This window comes from Mus pahari, chromosome 19, assembly GCF_900095145.1.
Source record: "Mus pahari chromosome 19, PAHARI_EIJ_v1.1, whole genome shotgun sequence".
NCBI classification, from domain to species: domain Eukaryota; kingdom Metazoa; phylum Chordata; class Mammalia; order Rodentia; family Muridae; genus Mus; species Mus pahari.
This window is the reverse complement of record NC_034608.1, coordinates 40,325,826-40,348,747: the sequence shown is the minus strand read 5'-3', so window position 1 is coordinate 40,348,747 and position 22,922 is coordinate 40,325,826. Positions and strand designations below refer to the sequence as shown.

The 22,922-nt window shown below is 40.4% G+C and overlaps 1 protein-coding gene across 1 annotated transcript in view; it reads right to left on the bottom strand.

The window, feature by feature from the left end:
- The window catches only part of LOC110336731 (phosphatidylinositol 3,4,5-trisphosphate 3-phosphatase TPTE2-like), a 94,745-nt gene that overhangs the window by 948 nt on the left and 70,875 nt on the right, over positions 1-22,922 (bottom strand). Inside the window, exons 24-27 of the mRNA XM_029531927.1 lie at positions 17,746-17,837; positions 13,622-13,714; positions 2,559-2,629; positions 900-1,027 (exon numbers count right to left, since the gene is read on the bottom strand). Coding sequence (XP_029387787.1) covers positions 907-1,027; positions 2,559-2,629; positions 13,622-13,714; positions 17,746-17,837 — 377 coding nt within the window. The 3' untranslated portion in view covers positions 900-906. The remainder of the gene's footprint in view (positions 1-899; positions 1,028-2,558; positions 2,630-13,621; positions 13,715-17,745; positions 17,838-22,922) is intronic.

Sequence of the window (22,922 nt, the reverse complement as noted above, 5' to 3'; positions counted from 1 at the left end):
GGCCTCGAACTCAGAAATCCGCCTGTCTCTGCCTCCCAAGTGCTGGGATTAAAGGTGTGCACCACCACCGCCTGGCATGTTTGTTTTTTCCTTCTCTGGATTTAGAACATTGGTTTTGCTTGGCTGGGGAGATGGCTCACTGGGTAAAGGTGCTTGCTGTTGAACCTGAGGATCTGAGTTCGATCTCAGAGCCCGTCTGATGGAAGGAGAGCACAGTCTCCCACAGTTATCCTCTGCTGGCTACATATGCACCATGGCACGTGCACATCCATGCACAAGCACACCCAGGCACAAGTGTGCAGGTAAAATGCATTGCTGCCAATCAGATATATCTGAACAATCTGTGAATCAAGTAGAAGCAAGTCACAAATTTAAAACAGAATAAATACTTGTTCAGAAATACGTAAGTACCTGCGTTTTGTGGGAACACAATTTTTATATAGCTCAATTATTTTGACAGAAGAGATCTGTTATTTCAAAGTTCTTCAAAATGATACATAATACTCCCATGTACTGTATGTTCCAAACAGTACAAAGACAACCAGGCATGGTGGGACATGCCTATGATCCCAGGATTCAGGCAGGTAGATTTCTGTGAGTTCATGTCTAGCTTACTTAGTGAATTCCAGGCCAGCAAATACTATATAGTGTAACCCTCTCTCAAAAAGAGAAGAAGAAAGACTGTATTGTACATGCCTTCAAAAGAAAAAAAAATGACAGTTGACATAATTTTCCTGTATACACTTAATATACTTCCCAGTAACATATGTACATACATATACACACACATATATATATAAAATACAGACATACCATCAAAAACGTTGGTTAGAAGACATAACTATGTAGCATGGATCTGGAAGAACATGATTCTATCCAAGAAGGAGAGCGGCACTTACTCAACAGCTAGTTCATAAACTTGGTCTTTGTCTCATCAAAATCCACCTCTACTGCAAACTTTGGACCATAAATTTTCCATGTCTTTGGTTTATGGGTATTATCCAATTCATTTCTTGGTAGGTAAAGCCTAAAAATAGGGAAGAAAGCCATCACACTTTCTTTTAGGGCTAACAGAAAGGCATGCAATCGTTTACCCATTTTGGCATGTCAGAGAAGACCTCACTGCTGGTCAGAGCCTCTGTGTGTTGGTTGGCAAATACTTTAACAAGAATATGTTGCTGATTCTTCCAACATTGGTTTTTATTACCTTATTGATGATATTTCTTCTATAAGTGATAAATACTCCAGAGATGTATCTAATAGAACTCAGTAATAAAATACTGCTTCTCCTCTAAGTGGAAAAGTTGGTGTTTGGGCCAAACAGCCACCTCCTGACTATTACTATAAAAACATCATACAGGCAAATTAAATGTTACAGACATATTTAGAATCTCATATAAAAGTGAGCATTGAAAATGATCCAACTTTGCTAATTTTATTTTAATATTAAGATTGACCATAAAGAATGGAACTGTCCTCTAGCAAAAATCACACTTGAGAAATAGCAACAAGTTACCAGCTGGCTTTCGAAGACTCACGAGTCAAAGGGTTTGCACATTCAGAAATAAATGGTAAAAATCTCCCTCGGATTCAGGGTTACTCCTACTCATCTAAATGTGTGTGCAGTGCTAGTCTGTGGGCCACAGGTTTACTGCTGGTGTCTTACAAGGCTCGACTTGTTATCCAGTCTTGGTCAGTTTGAAGAGAAGGTTAGGACACAGTGGATTCTCATTGTCTGTCTGTCTGTCTGTCTGTCTGCCTGCCTGTCAGAGTGTCTGACTCTTCCTCCCCCCTCTTCTCATTACCACGAGAAGATTCTTGGGATAATAGTCAAATCCAATTATTTTTAATAAAGATTTCCAGTTCAATTTCTAATAAATGATTTTTGAATCACATTTAAGAGGAAAATTATCACAGGAATGATTTTAGGTGACTTCACTAATACCTATGCTTTCTAATCAGCTTCTAAGCTGTGGACACCTCTGGGTCACACATGGGATTTGGTGGGTAGGTGCCAGTTAGCCAACACTTGTTCCTTGAGGCCTTACCAAACTCAAGGCATCAAGCAGATACATATTGAGCAGACGCATACTAAATTTCCTTGGAAGGAATTTGCTATCACCCTCAGATCTGAGTATACTACACTTTAACTTATAGTCCAAGGGCTCAGAGCTTGGGATTAACACAACACCGAGGGTCAACAAATAGCTTGTGTTTAAAATAAAACCTTTACCAAGTTACATAGTTTCCCAAGTGAAGTGAGCTGAGTGGTGGCCAGAGCCTCTACTGGGTCTGAGTTCCATGGGGGAAAAAAACAAAAGGAAACACAAACTATAAATGTATAAATGCACAGTGTGCTGTATGTATGTTTCATATTAATTATAAGTGCAAACAAATCCAGAAGATTTTTAAACCCATACTAAGATGACACAAGGCATTGGGGTGAGGATTCCCGGATTTTCTGCTTCTATAAGTTGAACTTAGAGGACAGCTGGCATAAACCTTGTCCTAATACATGGCACATTAAGCTGTTTCTGTTGGATTACAATGCATCTTACCTGTTATTTCGAATAAAAGACGTATGAAACCAAAAGAAAAAGGGGCAGTTATCATAGTATTTAGGAAGATTCTAAAAAAGACATGGTTAAAGAAAAAGGTTAGTTTCATCATACAAGTGATACACAGAACTACTAAGTCTGATGAGTTTAAAATCTCTTATTCCTGTTGATACATATTGAGCAACCACATCCATTAAATATGCAGCTGTTTATAGACTGTAATGATACACTCAAGACATAAGGCTTCAAGAGACTGTTGCTTTTTCTTGGTGTTAAAAATGTTAAGTAAGGTAAATGTTATTTAGCTGGCATTTTCAATTAAAGTATAAATTGCAAATATAGTGCAGTAAAGTAAAAGAAAATAGGTAAATTGAACTTCATTAAAATGTAACTTTTATGCATTAAGATGACAGTGTTTGAAAAGACCATAAGGAATCCTTATTTTATTAGCATAAATTTACATATATGTATATACTTATATAAGGATGTATGTATACATTTTTATATAGTTTAAATAAAGTTATGCTGATGGTGTTATACTCTAGAGCAATAGACTAAAAAAAAAAAAAAAATCCCAGTACCAGGTGTGATTACTGGTCAGGGAGACCCAGAAACTCCCCAAACAACATAGGTTATTGCTCTTGCTCTTAGTTGCTTCCCAATCAAAATCCCTGTCTCATTCTTCACAGAAATAGAAAAATCCTAAAGTTCATGTGGAGTCACAAAGACTTTGGATAGTCAGAACCATCCTGAGGGGAGATGGCAATGCTGGAGAGATTACCATTCCAGATTTTAGATATATTACAGAGCTATAGAAATAATACTTTAAAGAAAAGGTACAGGGGAACAGGATTCTTCCGGTTTCCATCTGCGCCCCAGAGCTCTGACCCTGAGTCACAGCTCTCCATACCCACATCCTGCCCAGAGAGAGCTGGTCTTCCAGGAGTGCTGATATATGTGAGATCACAGACTCACAGTAGGGACAAGCCACAGTCAGAGACAGCAAGACCAGCTAACACCAGAGATAACCACATAGGGAGAGGCAAGTACAAGAGCATAAGCAACAGAAACTGAGGCTACTTGGCATCATCAGAACCTAGTTCTTCCACCACAGCAAGCCCTGGATACCCCAACACACCGGAAAAGCAAGATTCTGATTTAAAAATCACATCTCATGATGATGATAGAGGATTTTAAGGAGGACATAAACAACTCCTTTAAAGAAATACAGGAGAGCCAGGTGTGGTGGCACACACCTTTAATCTCAGCACTTGGGGGGCAGAGGCAGGTGGATTTCTGAGTTCGAGCCAGCCTGGTCTACAAAGTGAGTTCCAGGACAGCCAGGGCTATACAGAGAAGCCCTATCTAAACAAAACAACAAAAAGAAATACAGGAGAACACAGGTAAACAGGTAGAAACACTTAAAGAGGAAACACATAAATCACTTAAGAAATACAGGAAAACATAACCAAACAGGTGAAGGAATTGAACAAAACCATCCAGGATCTAAAAAAATGGAAATAGAAACAATAAAGAAATCACAAAAGGAGACAACCCTGGAGATAGAAAACCTAGGAAAGATCAGGACTTATAGATGCGTGCATCACCAACAGAATACAAGACATAGAAGAGAGAATCTCAGGTGTAGAAGATACCATAGTAGACATTGACACAACAGTCAAAGAAAATACAAAAATTAAAAAGCCCCTAACCCAAAACATCCGGGAAATCCAGGACAGAAGACCAAACCTAAGGATAATAGGTATAGAAGAGAGTGAAGATTCCAAACTGAAAGGACCAGCAAGCATCTTCAACAAAATTATAGAAGAAAACTTTCTTAACCTAAAGAAAGAGATGCCCATAAATGTACAAGAAGCCTACCGAACACCAAACAGATGGGACCAGAAAAGAAATTCCTCCCATCATATAATAAAACACCAAATGTGGGACCCATGGTTCCAGCCACATATGTAGCAGAGGATGGCCTTGTTGGGCATCAATAGGAGAAGAGGCCCTTGGTCCTGTTAAGGCTCGATGCCCCACTGTTAGGGAATGTGAGGGCGGGGAGGTGGGAGTGGGTGGTTGGGGGAACACCCTCATAGAAGCAGGGGCTAGGGGGATAGGATAAGGAGTTTCTGGGGGCTGCGGGTAGGGGGAAACCAGGAAAGGTGATAACATTTGAAATGCAATTAAAATATCCAATAAAAAAAAAGAAAATTAGCCGGGCAGTGGTGGCACACACCTTTAATCCCAGTACTTGGGAGGCAGAGGCAGGTGAATTTCTGAGTTCGAGGCCAGCCTGGTCTACAGAATGAGTTCCAGGACAGCCAGAGCTACACAGAGAAACCCTGTCTCAAAAAACAAACAAAAACAAAAAACAAAAAAAGAAAAATTAAAAAAAATGAACAGAACAAAGAATATTGAAAGTGGCAAGGGAAAAAGGTCACGTAACATATAAAGGGAGACCCATCAGATTTACATCAGACTTCTCAACAGAGACTCTAAAAGCCAGATCATCTTGGGCAGATGTCATACAGACCCTAAGAGAACAAAAATGCCAGCCCAGGCTATTATATCCAGCAAAACTCTCAATTACCATGAAGGGAGAAACCAAGATATTCCATGACAAAACCAAATTTCTTTCTACCAGTCCTGCCCAACAGAGGATAATAGAAGGAAAACTCATGGAGGGAAACTACACCCAAGAAAAAGCAAGAAAGTAATCTCACAACAAACCCCAAAGAAGAGAACAACAAGGCACAATTCTATTTCTAACAACAAAAATAACAGGAAGCAATAATCATTGATGTTGAAGACATTTGTCCTTAATATCTCTCAACATCAATGGACTCAATTCCCAAATGAAAAGACATAGACTAACAGACTGGATACATAAACAGGACCCAGCATTTTGCTGCATACAGTAAACATACCTAAGTGTCAAAGATAGACATGACCTCAAAGTAAATGGCTGGAAAAAAGTTTTCCAGGCAAAAGGTCCCAACAAACAAGCTGGAGTAACTATTCTAATAAAATCAACTTTCAACCAAAAGTTATCAGAAAAGATGGGAAAGTACACTTCATACTCAAAGGAAAAGTCACCAAGATGAACTCTCAGTCCTGAATATCTACACCCCAAATGAAAGGGCACCCACATTCATAAAAGAAACTTTACTGAAGCTCAAAACACACACTGAACATCACACAATAATAGTGGGAGAAATCAACACCCCACTCTCACCAATGGACAAATCATAAAAACAAACTAAACAGAGACACAATGAAACTAACAGAAGTTATGAACCAAATGGGCTTAACAGATATCTACAGAACATTTCACCCTAAACAAGAGAGTATTCCTTCTTCTCAGCACTTCATGACACCTTCTCCAAAACTGACCATATAATTGGACACAAAACAAGCCTCAACCAATACAAAAAGATCGAATTAATGCCATGCATTCTATCAGATCACCAAAGGCTAAGGTTAGTCTTCAACAATAACAAAAAGAACAGAAAGCCCACATACACATGGAAGCTGAACAACTATCTACTCAATAATAACTTGGTCAGGGAAGAAATAAAAAAAGAAATAAAGACTTACTAGAATTTAACAAAAATGAAGGCCCAACATACACAGACTTAAGGGACACAATAGAAGCAGTGCTAAGAGGAAAACACATAGCTCTGAGTGCGTCCATAAAGAAATTGGAAGGAGAATACACTAGCAGATTAATAGCACACCCGAAAGCTCTAAAACAAAAAGCAAATACACCCAAGTGGAGTAGATGGCAGAAAATAATCAAACTCAGGGCTGAAATCAACCAAGTAAAAACAAAGAGAACTATATAAAAAAAATCAACAAAACTAGAATCTGGTTCTTTGAGAAAATCAACTAGATAAACCCTTAGCCAGACTAACCAGAGGGTACAGAGACAGTATCCAAATTAACAGAATCAGAAATAAAAATGGAGACATACTAACAGAAACTGAAGAAATTTTAAAAATTACCAGATCCTACTACAAAAGCCTATACTCAACAAAACTGGAAAATCTAGATGAAATGGATGGTTTTCTAGACAGATAACAGGTGCCAAAGTTAAATCAGGATCAGATAAACCATCTAAACAGTCCCATAATCCCTAAGGAAATAGAAGCAGTCATTAAAAGTCNCCCAACCAAAAAAAAAAAAAAAACAAAAAACAAAAACAAACAAACAAACAAAAAAACAGGACCAGATGGTTTTAGTGCAGAATTCTATCAGACCTTGAAAGGAGACCTAATACCAATACTTTTTGAACTATACCACAAAATAGAATCAGAAGGTGCACTAGCCAATTTGTTCTATGAAGCCACAGTTACACTCATACCTAAACCACACGAAGACCCAACAAAGAAAGAGAACATCAAACCAATAACCCTTATGAATACTGATGCAAAAATACTCAATAAAATTTAGCAAACTGATTTCAAGAACACATCAAAATGATCATTCACCATGATCAAATAGGCTTCATCCCAGGGATGCAGGGATGGTTCAACATGTGGAAATCCATCAACATAATCTACTATATAAATAAACTCAAAGAAAAAAACCACATGATCATCTCACTAGATGCTGAAAAAGCCTTTGACAAAATACAACACCCCTTCATGCTAAAAGTATTGGAGAGATCAGGAATTCAAGGTCCATACCTCAATATAATAAGAGCAATGTACAGCAAGCTAATAGCCACATCAAACTAAAAGGAGAGAAACTTGAAGCAATCCCACTAAAATCAGGGACTAGACAAGGCTGTTCACTCTCCCCCTATTTATTCAATATAGTACTTGATGTTCCTGCCAGAGCAATTAGGCAACAAAAAGAGATCAAAGGGACACAAATTGGAAAGGAAGAAGTCAATATATGATAGTATATATAAGTGACCCCCCCCAAAAAAAAATTCACAAGAGAACTACAGCTGATAAACAACTTCAGCAAAGTGGCTAGATACAAAATTAACTCAAACAAATCAGTAGCCTTCCTCTACTCAAAGGATAAACAGGCTGAGAAAGAAATTAGGGAGACAACACCCTTTACAATAGTCACAAATAATATGAAATATCTTGGTGTGATGCTAGCCAAGAAAGTGAAAGCTCTGTATGTCAAGAGCTTCAAGTCTCTGATGAAATAAATTGAAGAAGACATTAGAAGATGGAAAGATCTCTCATGCTCATTAACTGGCAGGTTTAACATAGTAAAAATGGCCATCTTACCAAAAGCAATCTACAAACTCAATGCAATACCCATCAAAATTCCAACTCAGTTCTTCGCAGAGACAGAAACAGCAATTCTCAAATTTATCTGGAATAACAAAAAAACTTAGGAGAGCAAAAACATTCTCAACAACAAGAGAACTTCTTGGGGAATCATCATCCCTCACCTCAAGCTGTACTACAGAGAAATAGTGGTAAAAACCGCATGGTACAGGGACAGCGACAGGCAGGTAGATCAATGGAATATAGTCGAAGACCTAGAAATGAGCCTACACACCTTTGGGCATTTGATCAAAGGAGTCAAAACCATCCGGTAGAAAAAAAAGACAGCATTTTCAACAAATGGTGTTGGTTCAACTGGTGGTCAACATGTAGAAGAATGCAAATTGACATTTTTGTTTCTTTCAGTTTTTTTTCTTTCTTTGAGACAGGGTCTCTGTATGGCCCTGACTGTCCTGGAACTCACAGGCTGGCCTCGAACTCAGAAATCTGCCTGCCTCTGCCTCCCAAGTGCTGGGATTAAAGACATGTGCCATCAAATAGCTCAGCCCTTAAAGGCTAGGCTCACAACCAAAAATTGACCCATTCTTATCTCCTTGTACAAAGCTCAAGTCCAAGTGGAGCAAGAACCTCCACATAAAACCAGATACAATGAATCTAATAGAAGAGAAAGTGGGAAAGAACCTCAAACACATTAGCACATGGGAACATTCCTTGAACAGAACACCAATGGCTTATGCTCTAAGATCAAGTTGACACACAAAAACAGCCCGTACAATTGACCCCTTGTCAACTTGACACACAAACACATCTCTATTAAGCCTCAACCTTTACTTTCTTATTTGTCGCCAAGATCTAAATAACTTTAAAAGTCCCACAGTCTTTACAAATTCTTACATATTAAAATTTCAATCCCTTTAAAATATTCAATCACTTTTGAGATTCAAAGTCTTTTTACAATTCAACGTCTCTTAACTGTGGGCGCCACTAAAATACTTTCTTACTTCAAGAGGGAAAAATATCAGGGCACAGTTACAATCAAAATCAAAATCAAACTCTAACTGTCCAATGTCTGGGATCTACTCTTTGGGGCTCCCCTAAGGGCTTGCATCACTTCTCCAGCTCTGCCCTCTGTAGCACTATAAACTCAAGTTGATCCACTCCACTGCTGCTGCTGTTCTTGTCGATCATCCCATGGTACTGACATCTACAATACACTGTAGTGTTCCTCTGCAACTAGGCTTCACCAATAGCCTCTCACAGGCTCTCTTTATGGTGCCAGGCCTCAAATCTTTTGCATGACCCCTTTAGTTCTGGGCCAACAACTACAACTGAGGCTGCACCTTCACTAATGGCTTTCCATGGCCTCTCATAGTGCAGAGCCTCAGCCGCTCTTCATAATCCCTTCATGCCTTCAAAACCAGTACCACCTGGGCGACTCTTACATATTACCAAACCTAGCTGCAGCATGAGGTACAACCTTGGCTATCTCTGGAACACAGCTTCTTTGTGCTCTCAGAAAACCTTTTCCAGAAGATCTTACCTCAACAATGCTGGTCTCTTAACCACCACTAATTTCTTAACTCCAGCTAACCAGCAGTCCCAGTAATGCAAAGTTTTTGATTTAGTAGTTCTGGTATCTTGTTAATCACAGCTGATTCTTCAGCCCCAGCTAACCAGAACCACAGAATCTTCACAATCAAAACAGCATCAGCCCTGATAATTTAATTTTATTAACCTTTAATTTTCCCTATGAAATTTCACAAGCCAGGCTTCCATCATTTGCACTGCGCTCAACATTATCTTCCAAGCTCCTACACAACATCCCACAGAGCTCTTACCTTCCCGATGGCTCTTCTAGCTCAAAGGTCCAAAGTCCTTCCACAGTCCTCCCCAAAACATGGTCAGATTGCCACAGGAATACCTCACTGTCCTGGTACTAATTTGTCTTAGTCAGGGTTTCTATTCTTGCACAAACATCATGACCAAGAAGCTAGTTGGGGAGGAAAGCTTACAGTTCCACACTGCTGTTCATCACCAAAGTAAGTCAGGACTGGAACTCAAGCAGGTCAGGAAGCAGGAGCTGATGCAGAGGCCATGGAGGGATATGCTTCCCCTGGCTTGCTCAGCTTGCTTTCTTATAGAACCCAAGATTACCAGCCCAGGGATGGCACCACCCACAATGGGCCCTCCCCTCTTGATCACTAACTGGGAAAATGCCTTACAGCTGGATCTCATGGAGGCATTTACTCAAGGGAGGCTCCTTTCTTTGAGATAACTCCAGCTTGTGTCAAGTTGGCACACAAAGCCAGCCAGTACCTCGTGTAACATTAATTAATGAAGAAAGAGCCCATGAATATGAAAAAACAGGGAGGCCTATATAGAAGTGTTTGGAGGGAGGAAAGGGAAGGGAGACATGATGTAATTATAATCTCAAAATTAAGGGGGAAAAGGGGCATCACCGTCACCATCATAGTGAAATGATAAGCCACAGAATGGGAAGAAACATCCACAGTTCATGTTCTGATGAAGGTCATCTATAAAGCCCTTCTACTGTTCAATGGCAAAAGGTTTCCCATAAGGACTCAAGTGACTGACTGGAACAGGCATTTCTGATGGTCAGAATAAAGAACTTTTATAATTCAATGACAAAAGATAACTCAATAAAAAAAAATAAAGGGATTTGAACAGATATTTATCCTGAGATGTCCACCAAGCACATGAAAAGACTCTCAGTCAGAGAGTCAACAAGATCTTCAGTCACATTAATGTCACTGATTAAAATAACAGAAATCATTGCCAGTGAAGGTGCAGAGAACTGGAGTCCCTCATATGTGGCTGGTGGGAATGCACAGCCTGCCGCGTGGAGGGATGTAGGAGTGTTTCCTCAGAACATTATGCTGAGAAGAGCAATTCTACCTCTAGGCAATGAATTTTCAAAGTATTAGTTAGACACTGGTTCCCCCCTCTCTTTCTCTCTCTCTCTCCCCCTCCCTCCCTCTCCCTCTCTCGTGTGTAAGCCAGCAGAGTAGAGGAACTATCTACACTGATTTTATCTGTTTTGTATTTTATTTAAGTATTTTTTACATTTTATTTTAGTATGTGTGTGCAAGTTGCTGTCTGTGTGACTCCATGGAACTAAAATCTGCTTGCTTTAGAGCCATCCGATGGACTGCTCTGCACTGCACACTGGACCTCAATAAGGCTTTGATCCCCAGATCTCTCTCTATGCTTTCAGTTGACTCCCTTCTTCCTTCCCATGAGGAGTGCTACTCTCTTCTTTCTGGGATCTTTAAGTAATAAAAAGCTGCTTCTGATAATCCCCTCGTGTGTTCTGTGGTCGTCCCTCTCTTACCACCCTAGTACACTGGAATCTAATGCTCCTCTTACTCGTTTTTGTTTTGTTTTTTGTATTTTAAAATAGGGTTTCTCTGTGTAGCCCTGGCTGTCCTGGCACTCCCTCTGTAGACCAGGCTGATCTCAAACTCAGAGATCTACTTGAGTGCTGGGACCAAAGGCGTGTGTCACCACCAACCACCCAGTGAAAGTGGCTATCTTTATTTTATTCATTTATTCATTTGTTTGTTTAAAGTGGCCATCTTTGTGGGACTAAACTAGGCAAGGCACACAAAAGCCACAGGATGCCTGCCAGTATCAACAGGTTTCCCGTGAGAGGAACACCTTGTCACTGGTCAGACACTTGGCACTAGGCTGCCTACCAGGACAGAGACATGGCTTGTGAAAGACTTGTAAGTATATACAAGCGCTCCACTGAGGTTCTACGAGGCTAACGTTCATAGCTTCTTTCCAGAGAGAAGTCTCAAGACCGAGCTAAAGGAAAAAAAAATCTTACTGATTTCAGCAAGGGGAAGCTCTACTAAATAATTATCAACAAAGATGATGATTAAAACAAGCAACCCTGCATTTTTGGGATGTTATGGTTTTGATGATCACATAGGCTGCGTATTACCAAGGTCCCTGGGCCTTACTGGGCCAGAAAGAAAGATGGGGGAAATACGGGGCCACGAGAGGGGGAAGGATCCCCATCTTCCTGCTCGAAGCCTCTTGCCAGCTGGGAGGCAAGCTTTCTAACAGTAAGCATTTGTTATGCAGGTTGCTGTTCCTCTATGCAGATGCTTCATGTTAAAGTAGCAATGAATCAGGCTTAAGGCCTGAGTGTAGTGATGTTGGGAAGGGAATTAGTCCTTCTGACTGTCCCTTTCTGCACTATTGATAACTTCTGGTACTCCTGTGAGCTTACCCATTATCAACCTGTCAGATGGTCACCCAGGAACCACCCTATTTTCTCCCTAAGGTTCCAAACAACCTTTTCACAATATGCTTAAGGCCACCAAGCTAGGACTACTGAAATGACGTGACTGTCAGAGAGCCTGTCCCCATGCTTTGTTTCCGGGTGCTTTTCTTGCTTCTAATCCCTACTCTTAAAATGTATATTCCAGTGTCGTCATTAACACCAGTTGTGGTTCATATTCCCTGGTCCCCAATTTCCTTTCCACCCCAGACCCATGAGTCCTGGTTTGACTCGGGTCAGTCTCTAAAAGTCTAGGCTTTGGCTGACCTTTACAGGGCCCTCGGGCTGCTGCTGTAAGCGCCCCTCACAAATGGCACTTCCATTACTGTCTTTAGTTAGAGATGGCTGTTTGAATGACAGTTCGGGGTGGCTCCATTATTTAATGGCAGCCAACCTATATGGGAACTACTCAAGTCACCTGCCTCTACATAGTCATAGTTGGAGTAGCTAACAGAGAATAGGCAGAGGGTAGAAAAGGAAAGAGACATTTTAAGCTGACTAGCAGAGTTGTTTGTAGTTCAGATTAAGAGTTTTATAAAAAGTGAAAATATAAAGTTTCATTTTTAAAGTTTGCTACATGCAGTAAATGCCCAGACATAACATTTATAACTGCATAAATTATGTACTTATATGTGCATAAATATATATGTATAAATTACATACTTATGTATATAATTGCATACACACACATACTACATGCTTAAGATGTTCTGAGTAATGACAATGGAAGACATTCCTACTTTTCATAAGGCAAGATTAGATTAATAAAACTATTACATTGTCTATCAATTCAAAGGTAAGTTTAAAATCTTTTTTAAGTATGTTATAAGTTATTGGTGTTTTGTTTGTATGTTATTTTGGGTTTGGGGGAGACAGGGTCTCACTATGTAGCCCAGGGGGTTTGGAACTCACAATGTAGACCAGGCTGGACTCAAACCCACAGAGATTCACCTGCTCTGTTTCCTGAGTTCTGGGATGAAGGACATCTGCCTGACCTCCCAGTGGCTACATATGATTTAAAGACACAAAACAAAAATATAATTACTACTCTATAGTACTTTTGGTTTTTAAAAACCAAGCTGTTTTCATCTTATTTGAAAAACTAATATGTATTTATTATATAGAATTTACAAAAAATGAATAAAAATACTATGTATGATATTTTAGGGAAAAAGTTACAGTTTTGATTTGTTGCTTCCCTCTGGTTTCCTGGCCATGGGCTGGTGTCTGTCATTTTCTTTATTTGGAATTGTGGCAAAGGAAATCCCAAACCAAAATCACTCAAAAGACTAGACTAGAAAGAGTCATGTTTGGTGACACAAACCCGTAATCCCAATCCCAGTACTCGGGAGGCTGGGGCAGAAGGATCACACGTTCGAGGCCAGCCTGGGTTACATGATAAGCTTTGAGCCCAACCTGGACACAACATTGTCTCAAAAAACTAAGGCAAAAGGAGAGGACTAGACAAGAGAGAAAGGTACATCTTGATTACTCACCCGAGAGAGAAATTTCACTTTCACATCATTGTATAGAGCCGGGCAGTTGAGCACATTAATTACTGCTCTGTCAGTTTCAGGGTCATGAAATATCTGTGAACAAACATATAAAATTTAGAAGTATATACCCAGATAATAAGTACAAGGGTGAAGTCCACTCTCATTCCCTAAATTATCAAGTATTCTTGATGTCACAGCCTAGTTATTTCATGTTTATAAGCAGATGTTAATCTCCCTATGAAATTTTAACAGTTCTTTAATTGGACTTAAGCTTCATTCAACAAGAGGGAAAACATACCTAATACTGGAGACCTAGGTGTGCTGGTAAAGTCATGGGACATTGTGGAAGAGGGAGCAGAAAGATTGTAGGAGCCATAAGATCAAGAAGTTTGATGTGATGCTCTGACTCCTAGTAATGTCGGAAGCTATACCCATAAAATCTCACCAATACGAGTGGCCAAACATGAGCTGAACAAGGAGGACACTAATAGACATGCCAAAGTGGACAGGGAAAAGCCCATGAAGCCTATACCCTACACAGAGAGCTCTAGGCAAAGGAGGCAAGCTAGGAGTGGGAAGGATGTCTTCTCCAGGGACGAGCACACAAACTGGTTATTCAATATCAGATGTTCAGCCCTGAAAATATGCATACAAGTAACATTATATAGACTGAGCTAGTTATATTTAGAAACATACATGTGTTTGTTTCTAATAACAATTAATGAGGAAAAGAGGTTATAAATTTGAGTGAGAGAAAAGAGGGGCAAATTGGGAGGGTTTGAAGAGAGGGAAGAGAAGAGAGATATAATTATTTTTTAATCTCAAATTTAAAAAGTAAGAAATCAATAGAACCCAGGTATCAACACAGATTATTATACCCAGCAAAATTATCAGCCATACTTGAAGGAGAAACAACTTTCTATGATATAAGCAGGTTAAAAGAATTCATGTCCAACAAGCTAGGTGTATATAAGCCCATATCCTTAACCCAGAAGCCATCTCCTATTGATAATCACTTGCAAATGAAAGATTAGTTCTCTCCAATGGAATCTCACTGGGTATACAAACTGTTCTTGAAGCCAGGCTCCATGCCCAGCGGCCAATGACCAGATGGCCAACACAAGACGAATTGAATGGCATCTTTGGAGGTTCTTTATCTCATAAGTGTGCTGTATTAAAAAAAAAATCTATTTTCACCGGGTGTGGTGGCGCACACCTTTAATCCCAGCCCTCAGGAGGCAGAGGCAGGTGGATTTCTGAGTTCGAGGCCAGCCTGGTCTACAGAGTGAGTTCCAGGACTGCCATGGCTAAACAGAGAAACCCTGTCACGAAAAACCAATAAATAAATAAATAAATAAATAAATAAATAAATAAATAAATAAAAGAGTGAAAGGCTAGAAAAAAATATCACAAGAAAATAGGACTAGAGTTGCTGACCTAACATGTGACCAAATAGATTTCAAACTAATATTATTCAAAAGATATAAAGAAGATTATGTCATTCTGATCAAGAGAACTACTAGCCAAGAAGATATTAATCTGAGCTGAATTCACAGGCACCCAAGGCACCCAATTGTGTGGAATTCACAGGTATCCAATTGTGTGTGTATGTGTGTGTGACCACTGAACTTTAAACAGATTAACCCCAACTCAATTAATAATAGGAGACTTGACTTCAGTAACTCACTTTCTCCAACAGAAAGATAATTTGGACAAAAATATACAGACAAAAACACTCAATATTCATATAATTAGAATTGTATGTATGACATCAGACATCTCAAATGGATCTAGAAGGCATCTGTTGAATATTCTACCCAAACACCAAAGAGCTTATATTTGACTCAGCAGTTCATAGAACTTTCTCTAAAATAAACTACATACTACTGGGTGGGATTAAAAACTATAACCTGGTAAACACAAAATAATGGAAATAACTGTACAGCCTATGTGGCCACAAGGTAGTGAAGCTTAAAAATAAAACCAAAACAATTTCTAATAAAACCACAAACATAGATATTAACACAGTACTCAGTGATCACTGGGTTAAGGAAGACATCAAGAAAGTTTTTTTTTTTTCTTTAGTTCTTGAAACTAAACAGAAATGAAACTGCAACACAACAAAACTCTGAAGTATATGAAAAGTATAACTAAGAGAGAAATTTATTCATACACATACACACACATGTACAAAAAACAAACAAACAAAAAACAAATAAATGCAAAAATAGAGCCAAAGAGAGATCCCTGGATTTGACCACTGGTGCATTACACGCCCTGTTTTCTACCTATGGCTTTTCACAGTGAGACAGAATTTCAGGGTGCATAGTTTAGGACTTCCATGTTACATCTCATACAGAGGACATCGTGAGGAAACAATTGTAGAAACCTAGATGTGGGCAAACAAAGGTCTGAGTAGATAGTTGCAGAGAGAGGAGCAAAGGAGAAACTTCAAAGGCATAGCCAAGAATTATTATTAATTTAGGGACCGCAGAAAAGAATCAAGGACAATATCACACTTTCAGATCTGAGTGGGCAAATACAGGTCCCATATATGGAAGCAGAGAAAGGCTCCCTTGGAAGATGCATTTTAATCACTGGAATAAAGAATGCTCACATTACAGACTTTGCAGCACACAGTGAGTGCTCACAAACACCCATAAAGTCAATAAAAGAGCAAATTACAATTTAAAGAAAGGGAATGCTAAGTCCAACCAAGAAAGGAGTGTTTGCAAAGAACTAAACACCCAGAATCGGGTATGTGTGCATGCTAATAACAAAGAAGAACTGTGGCTGGGGAATGGTGTTAGCCATAAAACAAGACCCCGAGGTGACATTCTCTAAGTTTACTTTTTTAGATCCACACAGGAACTGTTCTTACTGCTTGTCTTAGTCACTGTCCTGCTGCTGTGAAGAGACACCATGGCCAAGGCCACTCACAGGGAAAAGCATTTCATATGGGGCTTGCTAATAGTTCCAGAAAGTTGGTCCATGGTCGGTGTGCCGGGGAGCATGGCACTGGAGCAGGAGCTGAGCTGAGCCTCTCCATCCTAATCATAAGGCAGGAGGCCTGGTATGGGCTTCTGAAAGCTACCTGCAGTGACACACCCCCTTCAACAAGGCCACGCCTCCTAATCCTTCCCAAACAGCTCCACCAACTGGGCGGTGAATGAACCAACGCGGCCATCCTCATCCAAGCTTCAGGGGTCGATCTTCACCCCAGGCGTTTTTCAACTTGTCATCTAAACTTTACCTCTCGGCTCCCACTGCTTGAGGGAAACAGGTTTCTTTCTAGGTCTTAAACTCCCTGCTTTTTAGGACACCAGTCCACAGAACATCTGAGTGACAAGATCACTAAGGACAGAGCTAAGTGTATGATGTTTGGGCCTCATTTCAGATTTCCCGACTCATACTCTGAGAAAACAACCTAGGAAAGTGTATCTCTAGAAGCTCCTAGGTGATCTTTTCTAAAGTACCTGGAGAAGATAAGAAGGCCGAAGCTGACATGAATGTAAACACGACATAAACTTACAACCGTGATAGATCGTGGGAATGCACTCAAACATTATGGGAAAGTGAAAGACAAAGCAAGATGGAGCCAGGATTTAAAGAAAATGCCTTGCAAATCTCATTCTGAACAGCGAGATGAAGCAAGCTCTGGTTTGCATCTGAACCAAGCATCACCAAGTTGGGCCCTTACTGGAGAGCAACAAGCATCTCTTTGTGGCTCGGCAAATGAACATGCTATTTTGACATTGCGTTTTCAATGAAATACCAGGGCTAGGAAAATTGCTTGATTGATCAAGTGCCCATCGGGTAAGCAGGAGGAACAGGGTTTGCATCCTCAGCACCTAAACTGGGTGCGATGCTTTGTCTGTGTAATCCTAGCACACGGGATTCGGAGACAGACAGATCCCTGGTCTTGCTGAATTAGCAAGTGCCAGGAGCAGTAAAAGACTCAGTCTCAAAAAATAAGGTGGATAGCATTTGAAGAAGCACCTGTTTTTGACCTCTGGATTCCGTGTGCACACGCGCTTGCACCCACACCCGCACACACATTTATACCCTATACATATCTTGCACACAAAAATTTCTGGTGTTTCAGTTCATGTGTTTTCTCTTACCATACAATTCTTGGAATTAAAACAGGAAAAAACCGTCTCCTGCCACATTATGATTTGTACTTCTAGGTCACTCCCGTCGCCTTTTCCAACGCCTGAATGAAAGTGGAAAATACACATTTGTTAAAACTCAAAACGTCTCTCCTGTTGACATTACAGCTTGAGAATAGTGACCTCACTGTGCAGTGTGACCATGTTTGATCATCTGACTTTGTATAGATTTTTTTTTGAAGAGAAAGACTTCAAAAGCTTAATTTTGCCTGCTAAAGCAGAATTTATGAGGTGAGAGAGAAGAGAGAGAGAGAGAGAGAGAGAGAGAGAGAGAGAGAGAATATGTCATGGTTTTGTCTTCCTAGGGAAAACCCCAGGTAAGGTGGCTTGCATACTTTCTTGAATTTTCTTTTTTTTTTCTTTTTCTTTTCTTTTCTTTCTTTCTTTTTTTTTTTTTTTCGAGACAGGGTTTCTTTGTATAGGCCTGGCTGTCCTGGAACTCACTCTGTAGACCAGGCTGATCTCGAACTCAGAAATCCCCCTGCCTCTGCCTCCCAAGTGCTGGGATTAAAGGTGTGTGCCACCACGCCCGGCTTTCTTGGATTTTCAGTCATGATATTTAAAGTTAGTTATCTAAATGCCTCTTGTTTTACTCTAAGTCTGGTTCCTAAGGCAATATCTAGGAAAGTTCAGGGTGGCCGTATTCAGACTTCCTTTAGCACTCAGTATAAATTTTAAACAAATGGTCTTATGTCCCTCTTTCTAGTTCTAATGGTCCCCCTTCCTATTTCAATCCCCCCAAATACCTGGCTAGGAAAGCCTCCAGTGAACCTTTGTCATTAGCTTTAGCAAATATTCTAAGGAAGTCACAATCATTACTATGGTCTACCTGACATTCTGTTTTCTTCACATCTAATGTTTCATTAATACCATCTTACTAAATTATCACGAATTTCAGACTCTGGCCTTGGTTTCCTCTGCCCATTCACTACCAAAGTCCACTAATGTCTACCAGAAACAAAAAATATAAAGCTAGCATGCACTTGTATGAAAGTGTTTTATGTAATACAGTATCATGTACAGTGGATATACATGGTAGAATAAAAAAATAGAACTCCAACAAAAAAGGGGCTGGCAAGATGGCTCAGCGGGTAAGAGCACTCACTGTTCTTCCGAAGGTCCTGAGTTCAATTCCCAACAACCACCCGTAATGAGATCTGACACCCTCTTGTGGCACGTCTGAAGACAGCTACAGTGTACTTATGTATAATAATAAATAAATCTTTAACAAAAAATAGAACTATATGAAGTTTAAAAACCCTTATCACATGGTAACAAAGGGGGCTTATTCAAGCCCTTCAACTCCCACACACTTAAAAATTTCAAACTGCGTAAATGGATCTTCATGACTTAAAACCACAAAAGAAAAATAAATAAAAGCTGGGTGTGGCACACACTTTTAATTCCAGCACTAGGGAGGCAGAGGCAGGCGGATTTCTGAGTTCGAGGCCAGCCTGGTCTACAGAGTGAGTTCCAGGATAGCCAGGACTATACAGAGAAACCCTGTCTCAAAAAAAAAAAAAAAAAAGTCCAGGGTTCCAAGTCCTACTCACGAGCAGGCAGGTAGGGAAGGACGGATGGGACTAAGCCAAGCTACTGGGCGCAACCTACAATATTATGGACAAATTATCTGTGATGTCGATTTTCTGCAAAGCAAGGAATTATAAAACAGCTCAAAGAGAGAAGACCTCACAACCCCGAGCAGCCATGCTACACAAGACTGTCTGCTTTCGAGTCTTTTACGCTTTCCCTCCATTCCGTTTCTGTTTTGACCTGACTTTTTAAGGGAAGATGATTTTTATTTAAAAATAAGATTGGTTGTTACCAAGGATGCTGTACATAAGTGTTTCCCTGACATGTAGGCCTCCTGGAGCCTATTCTGTAAAGCTTGACCAATCTTAATTTTTAAGACTAGGGTTGTATATTCAAGCTTCTGTCCACAAGTCCTCATGAGCAATCTTACTGGATGGTACTTTAAGGCCCCTGATATACATCAAATAAAAATGAGGAAATCAAGCCCAGGAAATGCTCTGCTAGACTTTACATGAAACTTCATGTAAGTTTGTGTTACCTCCTCTTGTCTTTGAATAAAACTATGGAACTTTATAGTTTTAAATCAACAATGTCTCCACAGGGTTTAAATAAGCATGAAAATATTATTGAGGGAAATTGTAGTCTCGTGATCAGATATTAGGCTGAGTATGAGATAATCAAACTCATTAGAACCTTTGTAATCAGCATATTAAAGGAACAATTTTTATTCTTAATGTTTATATTAGAGAACTGCATCAAAAACTTGTCTGACTAAATGTCCCTTGGCCACAAATAAAGTTAGTGCTCATTGATGTTTGTATAGATGAGCTATTGCCTGTTGCTGATGAAGAGGAAGTTGGGGCATAGAATACACTCAAATATTAAACAGTCTGTTATGTAGCTAGCTTTGATTTTATAATTGACATTTACATTTCTTAGTAAAATAAACCATTCCACCTACAGAGTACAGCAGTGCAGATCTTTTTACTAAGCACCTATGGAAAGGAAGTTGAGGGAGGCACTGCGGTGGCCATCTTTCTATCGCTCATCGGACAAGGCAGCCTCTGTCCTCCGTCGGGTGGGGTCTAACCACAGTTGAAGATGGGAAGCGAGGCCAGCCACTGAGGCAGAGGCTGTCACCTCCCCGTCATGATTCTCATGGGTCTTACATGTCCCAGGAAGCATTAACAATGGACGCTGCTGTCCTCAAAGCCTTACCAGAGACAGCTGCTCACTTAAGCACCCAGGCCTTCTCCTGCTAGGACAGGAGGCTACTTGTATAATGCTCCGTTAGAAATCTACAATAGGTTGAAATTTATTTGGAGAAGAGAGAAATCTAGACAAATATGTAGGCATTCCTTAAAATCTCCAATGTAAACAAGCATATGTAAACAATCTTAGAGGCAGAATTTGGCCAAGTATCAGAGGCTGGACATCTAGATCTTCTTTTGCGTGGCTCAGAAGGCTTAGCTATCCTCCATCTTCTGGAGGATACTAGTGCTGATAGTGGTTCCCATGGTACCCAGCACTCAGGACCCTGCAGACACAGGACTCCTAAGGTTCAGAAGTAATGCCTTTTGCTGCTTTCCTGGCAGCAGAAATGGCACAGCCCTGACCCTTCTAGGTGAGACATTCAGGCCTTTCCACATTGCCTGAGAGTTATGTTTGTATGTGTGTGTGTGTGTGTGTGTGTGTGTGTGTGTGTGTGGCACAGACAGTAATAGGAAAAGAAATACAGATGCATCTGTCCATCTCTCCTTATCTCTCAGAGGTGGAAAGCTAACAGGTCTTCTTTCTTCCACTGGTGATGGGGATCGTAGTCACAGTGGCTCTCCTCTGACATTCCAGAACCAACCACTAGCTCCATAGAAGAGACGGATCTTTGCTACTGGTAATTCTTTGTTAAGGGGATAGAAGACACCCTGACAGAGCTCTTTTTCTCCCAACCCTTCCCATCTTTATGTAGATCCAGGCAGGGGGGAAGCATAGGCCGGTGCTTAAAAAGCTGTCCTTTGGGCTGGTGAGATGGCTCAGCGGGTAAGAGCACCGACTGCTCTTCCAAAGGTCCCGAGTTCAAATCCCATGTTCACAACCATCCGTAACAAGATCTGATACCCTCTTCTGGAGTGTCTGAAGTCAGCTACAGTGTACTTACATATAATAAATAAATAAATCTTAAAAAAAAAAGCTGTTCTTCTTCATTTCCAACCCTGCGTGTGCTCCAGGACTCTGTCTGACTTCTTGTCTATGCACTAGTTCCCTCCTTTACCAACCACACAGGAAACTTCTTTTTAAAAGTATTCGTTCTTTGAGAATTCCACATAATTTATTGTGATCATATCCATCTCTTACTACCAACCCTCCCAGATCCACCCCTTTCAAACCCTGCTTATATCCAATTTTTTTTTTAATTTAAATCCATCAAGACTAATTTGTACTTCCCAAATATTCTTGGATGTGAGGTCTTCCACTGGACTGTGACTGACGTACCAGGGGCAACATTCTCAGAAGAAAACAAAACTGACTCTCCTCCCAGCATCAGTTGGCTACAGCTCCTCTGCTAGGGATAGGATTTCATGCCCAACATCCCTCTGCATGCTGGGATTTGGCCTGGCCTGGGCTTGCTCAAGTCTTGTGCATGCAGCTATAACTATTGAGAAGTCATATATGCAACTTCCCTTCCCACTCTGTTTAGAAAACACTGGTTTCTTTTGGTCATCTGCGACCTCTGGCTCTTACACTCTTTCCATCTCCTCTTTTCCAATGACCTTTGAGCTGTGGGATGGTGGAGGAGTCATATACACACACATATATACATACACATGTATATATATATGTATATGTGTGTGTGTATATAGTGCTGGTTATCTTCTTGGAGATATATTGTTCCATTATTTTGTAGGTGGCCATTAGCACAGAGACCCACAATTGCAGAGACTAAGAGGCTGCAGAATTTACCCAAGAACTTCTGAAGGGCAGGAGACACTGGTATAAGCCTACCTGTACATAAGCCTTAGTAGTTATATGACAATAGAACACTGGCTGACTGGGTATTTAAGGCATCATGATAGAGATGCAGTGGAGACTGTCGTAGGAGGAGAAGGGGTAGATAAAGATCAGATAGCAGCGAGGGAGGCAGGAGTGAGTGAGTGGGTGGAGGAGCACCCTCTTCCAGACAAAGGGGAGGGGGAGGGGGGGTTTGTGGAGGGGTAACTGGGAAGGGAGATATCATGTGAAATGTAAACTAATAAAATGATTAATTTTAAAAACACAACAAAAAATAAAATAAAAAACCAGAAACAATTGAAAAAGAAAATCAGATGATAAGAACAAAGGTCTTCAAAAGGGCAGGTGAAGGAACTACACAGGGATGCCTCTGCAAGGTGAACCTTCCTAAGAGGAGGAAGAAAGGTTGTCAAGTGCCCAGGGTGATCTCTCCCTGCCTCTCCAAACGGCTACCCTGGACTGAGGTCAGAGAAGCAAGAAGAAGGGACAAGGGATGCCCAGAGAAGCAATAAGGGATGCCTCCCGCAACCCCACACCCACCACTGAAGGGAAGGGAAGGGAAGGGAAGGGAAGGGAAGGGAAGGGAAGGG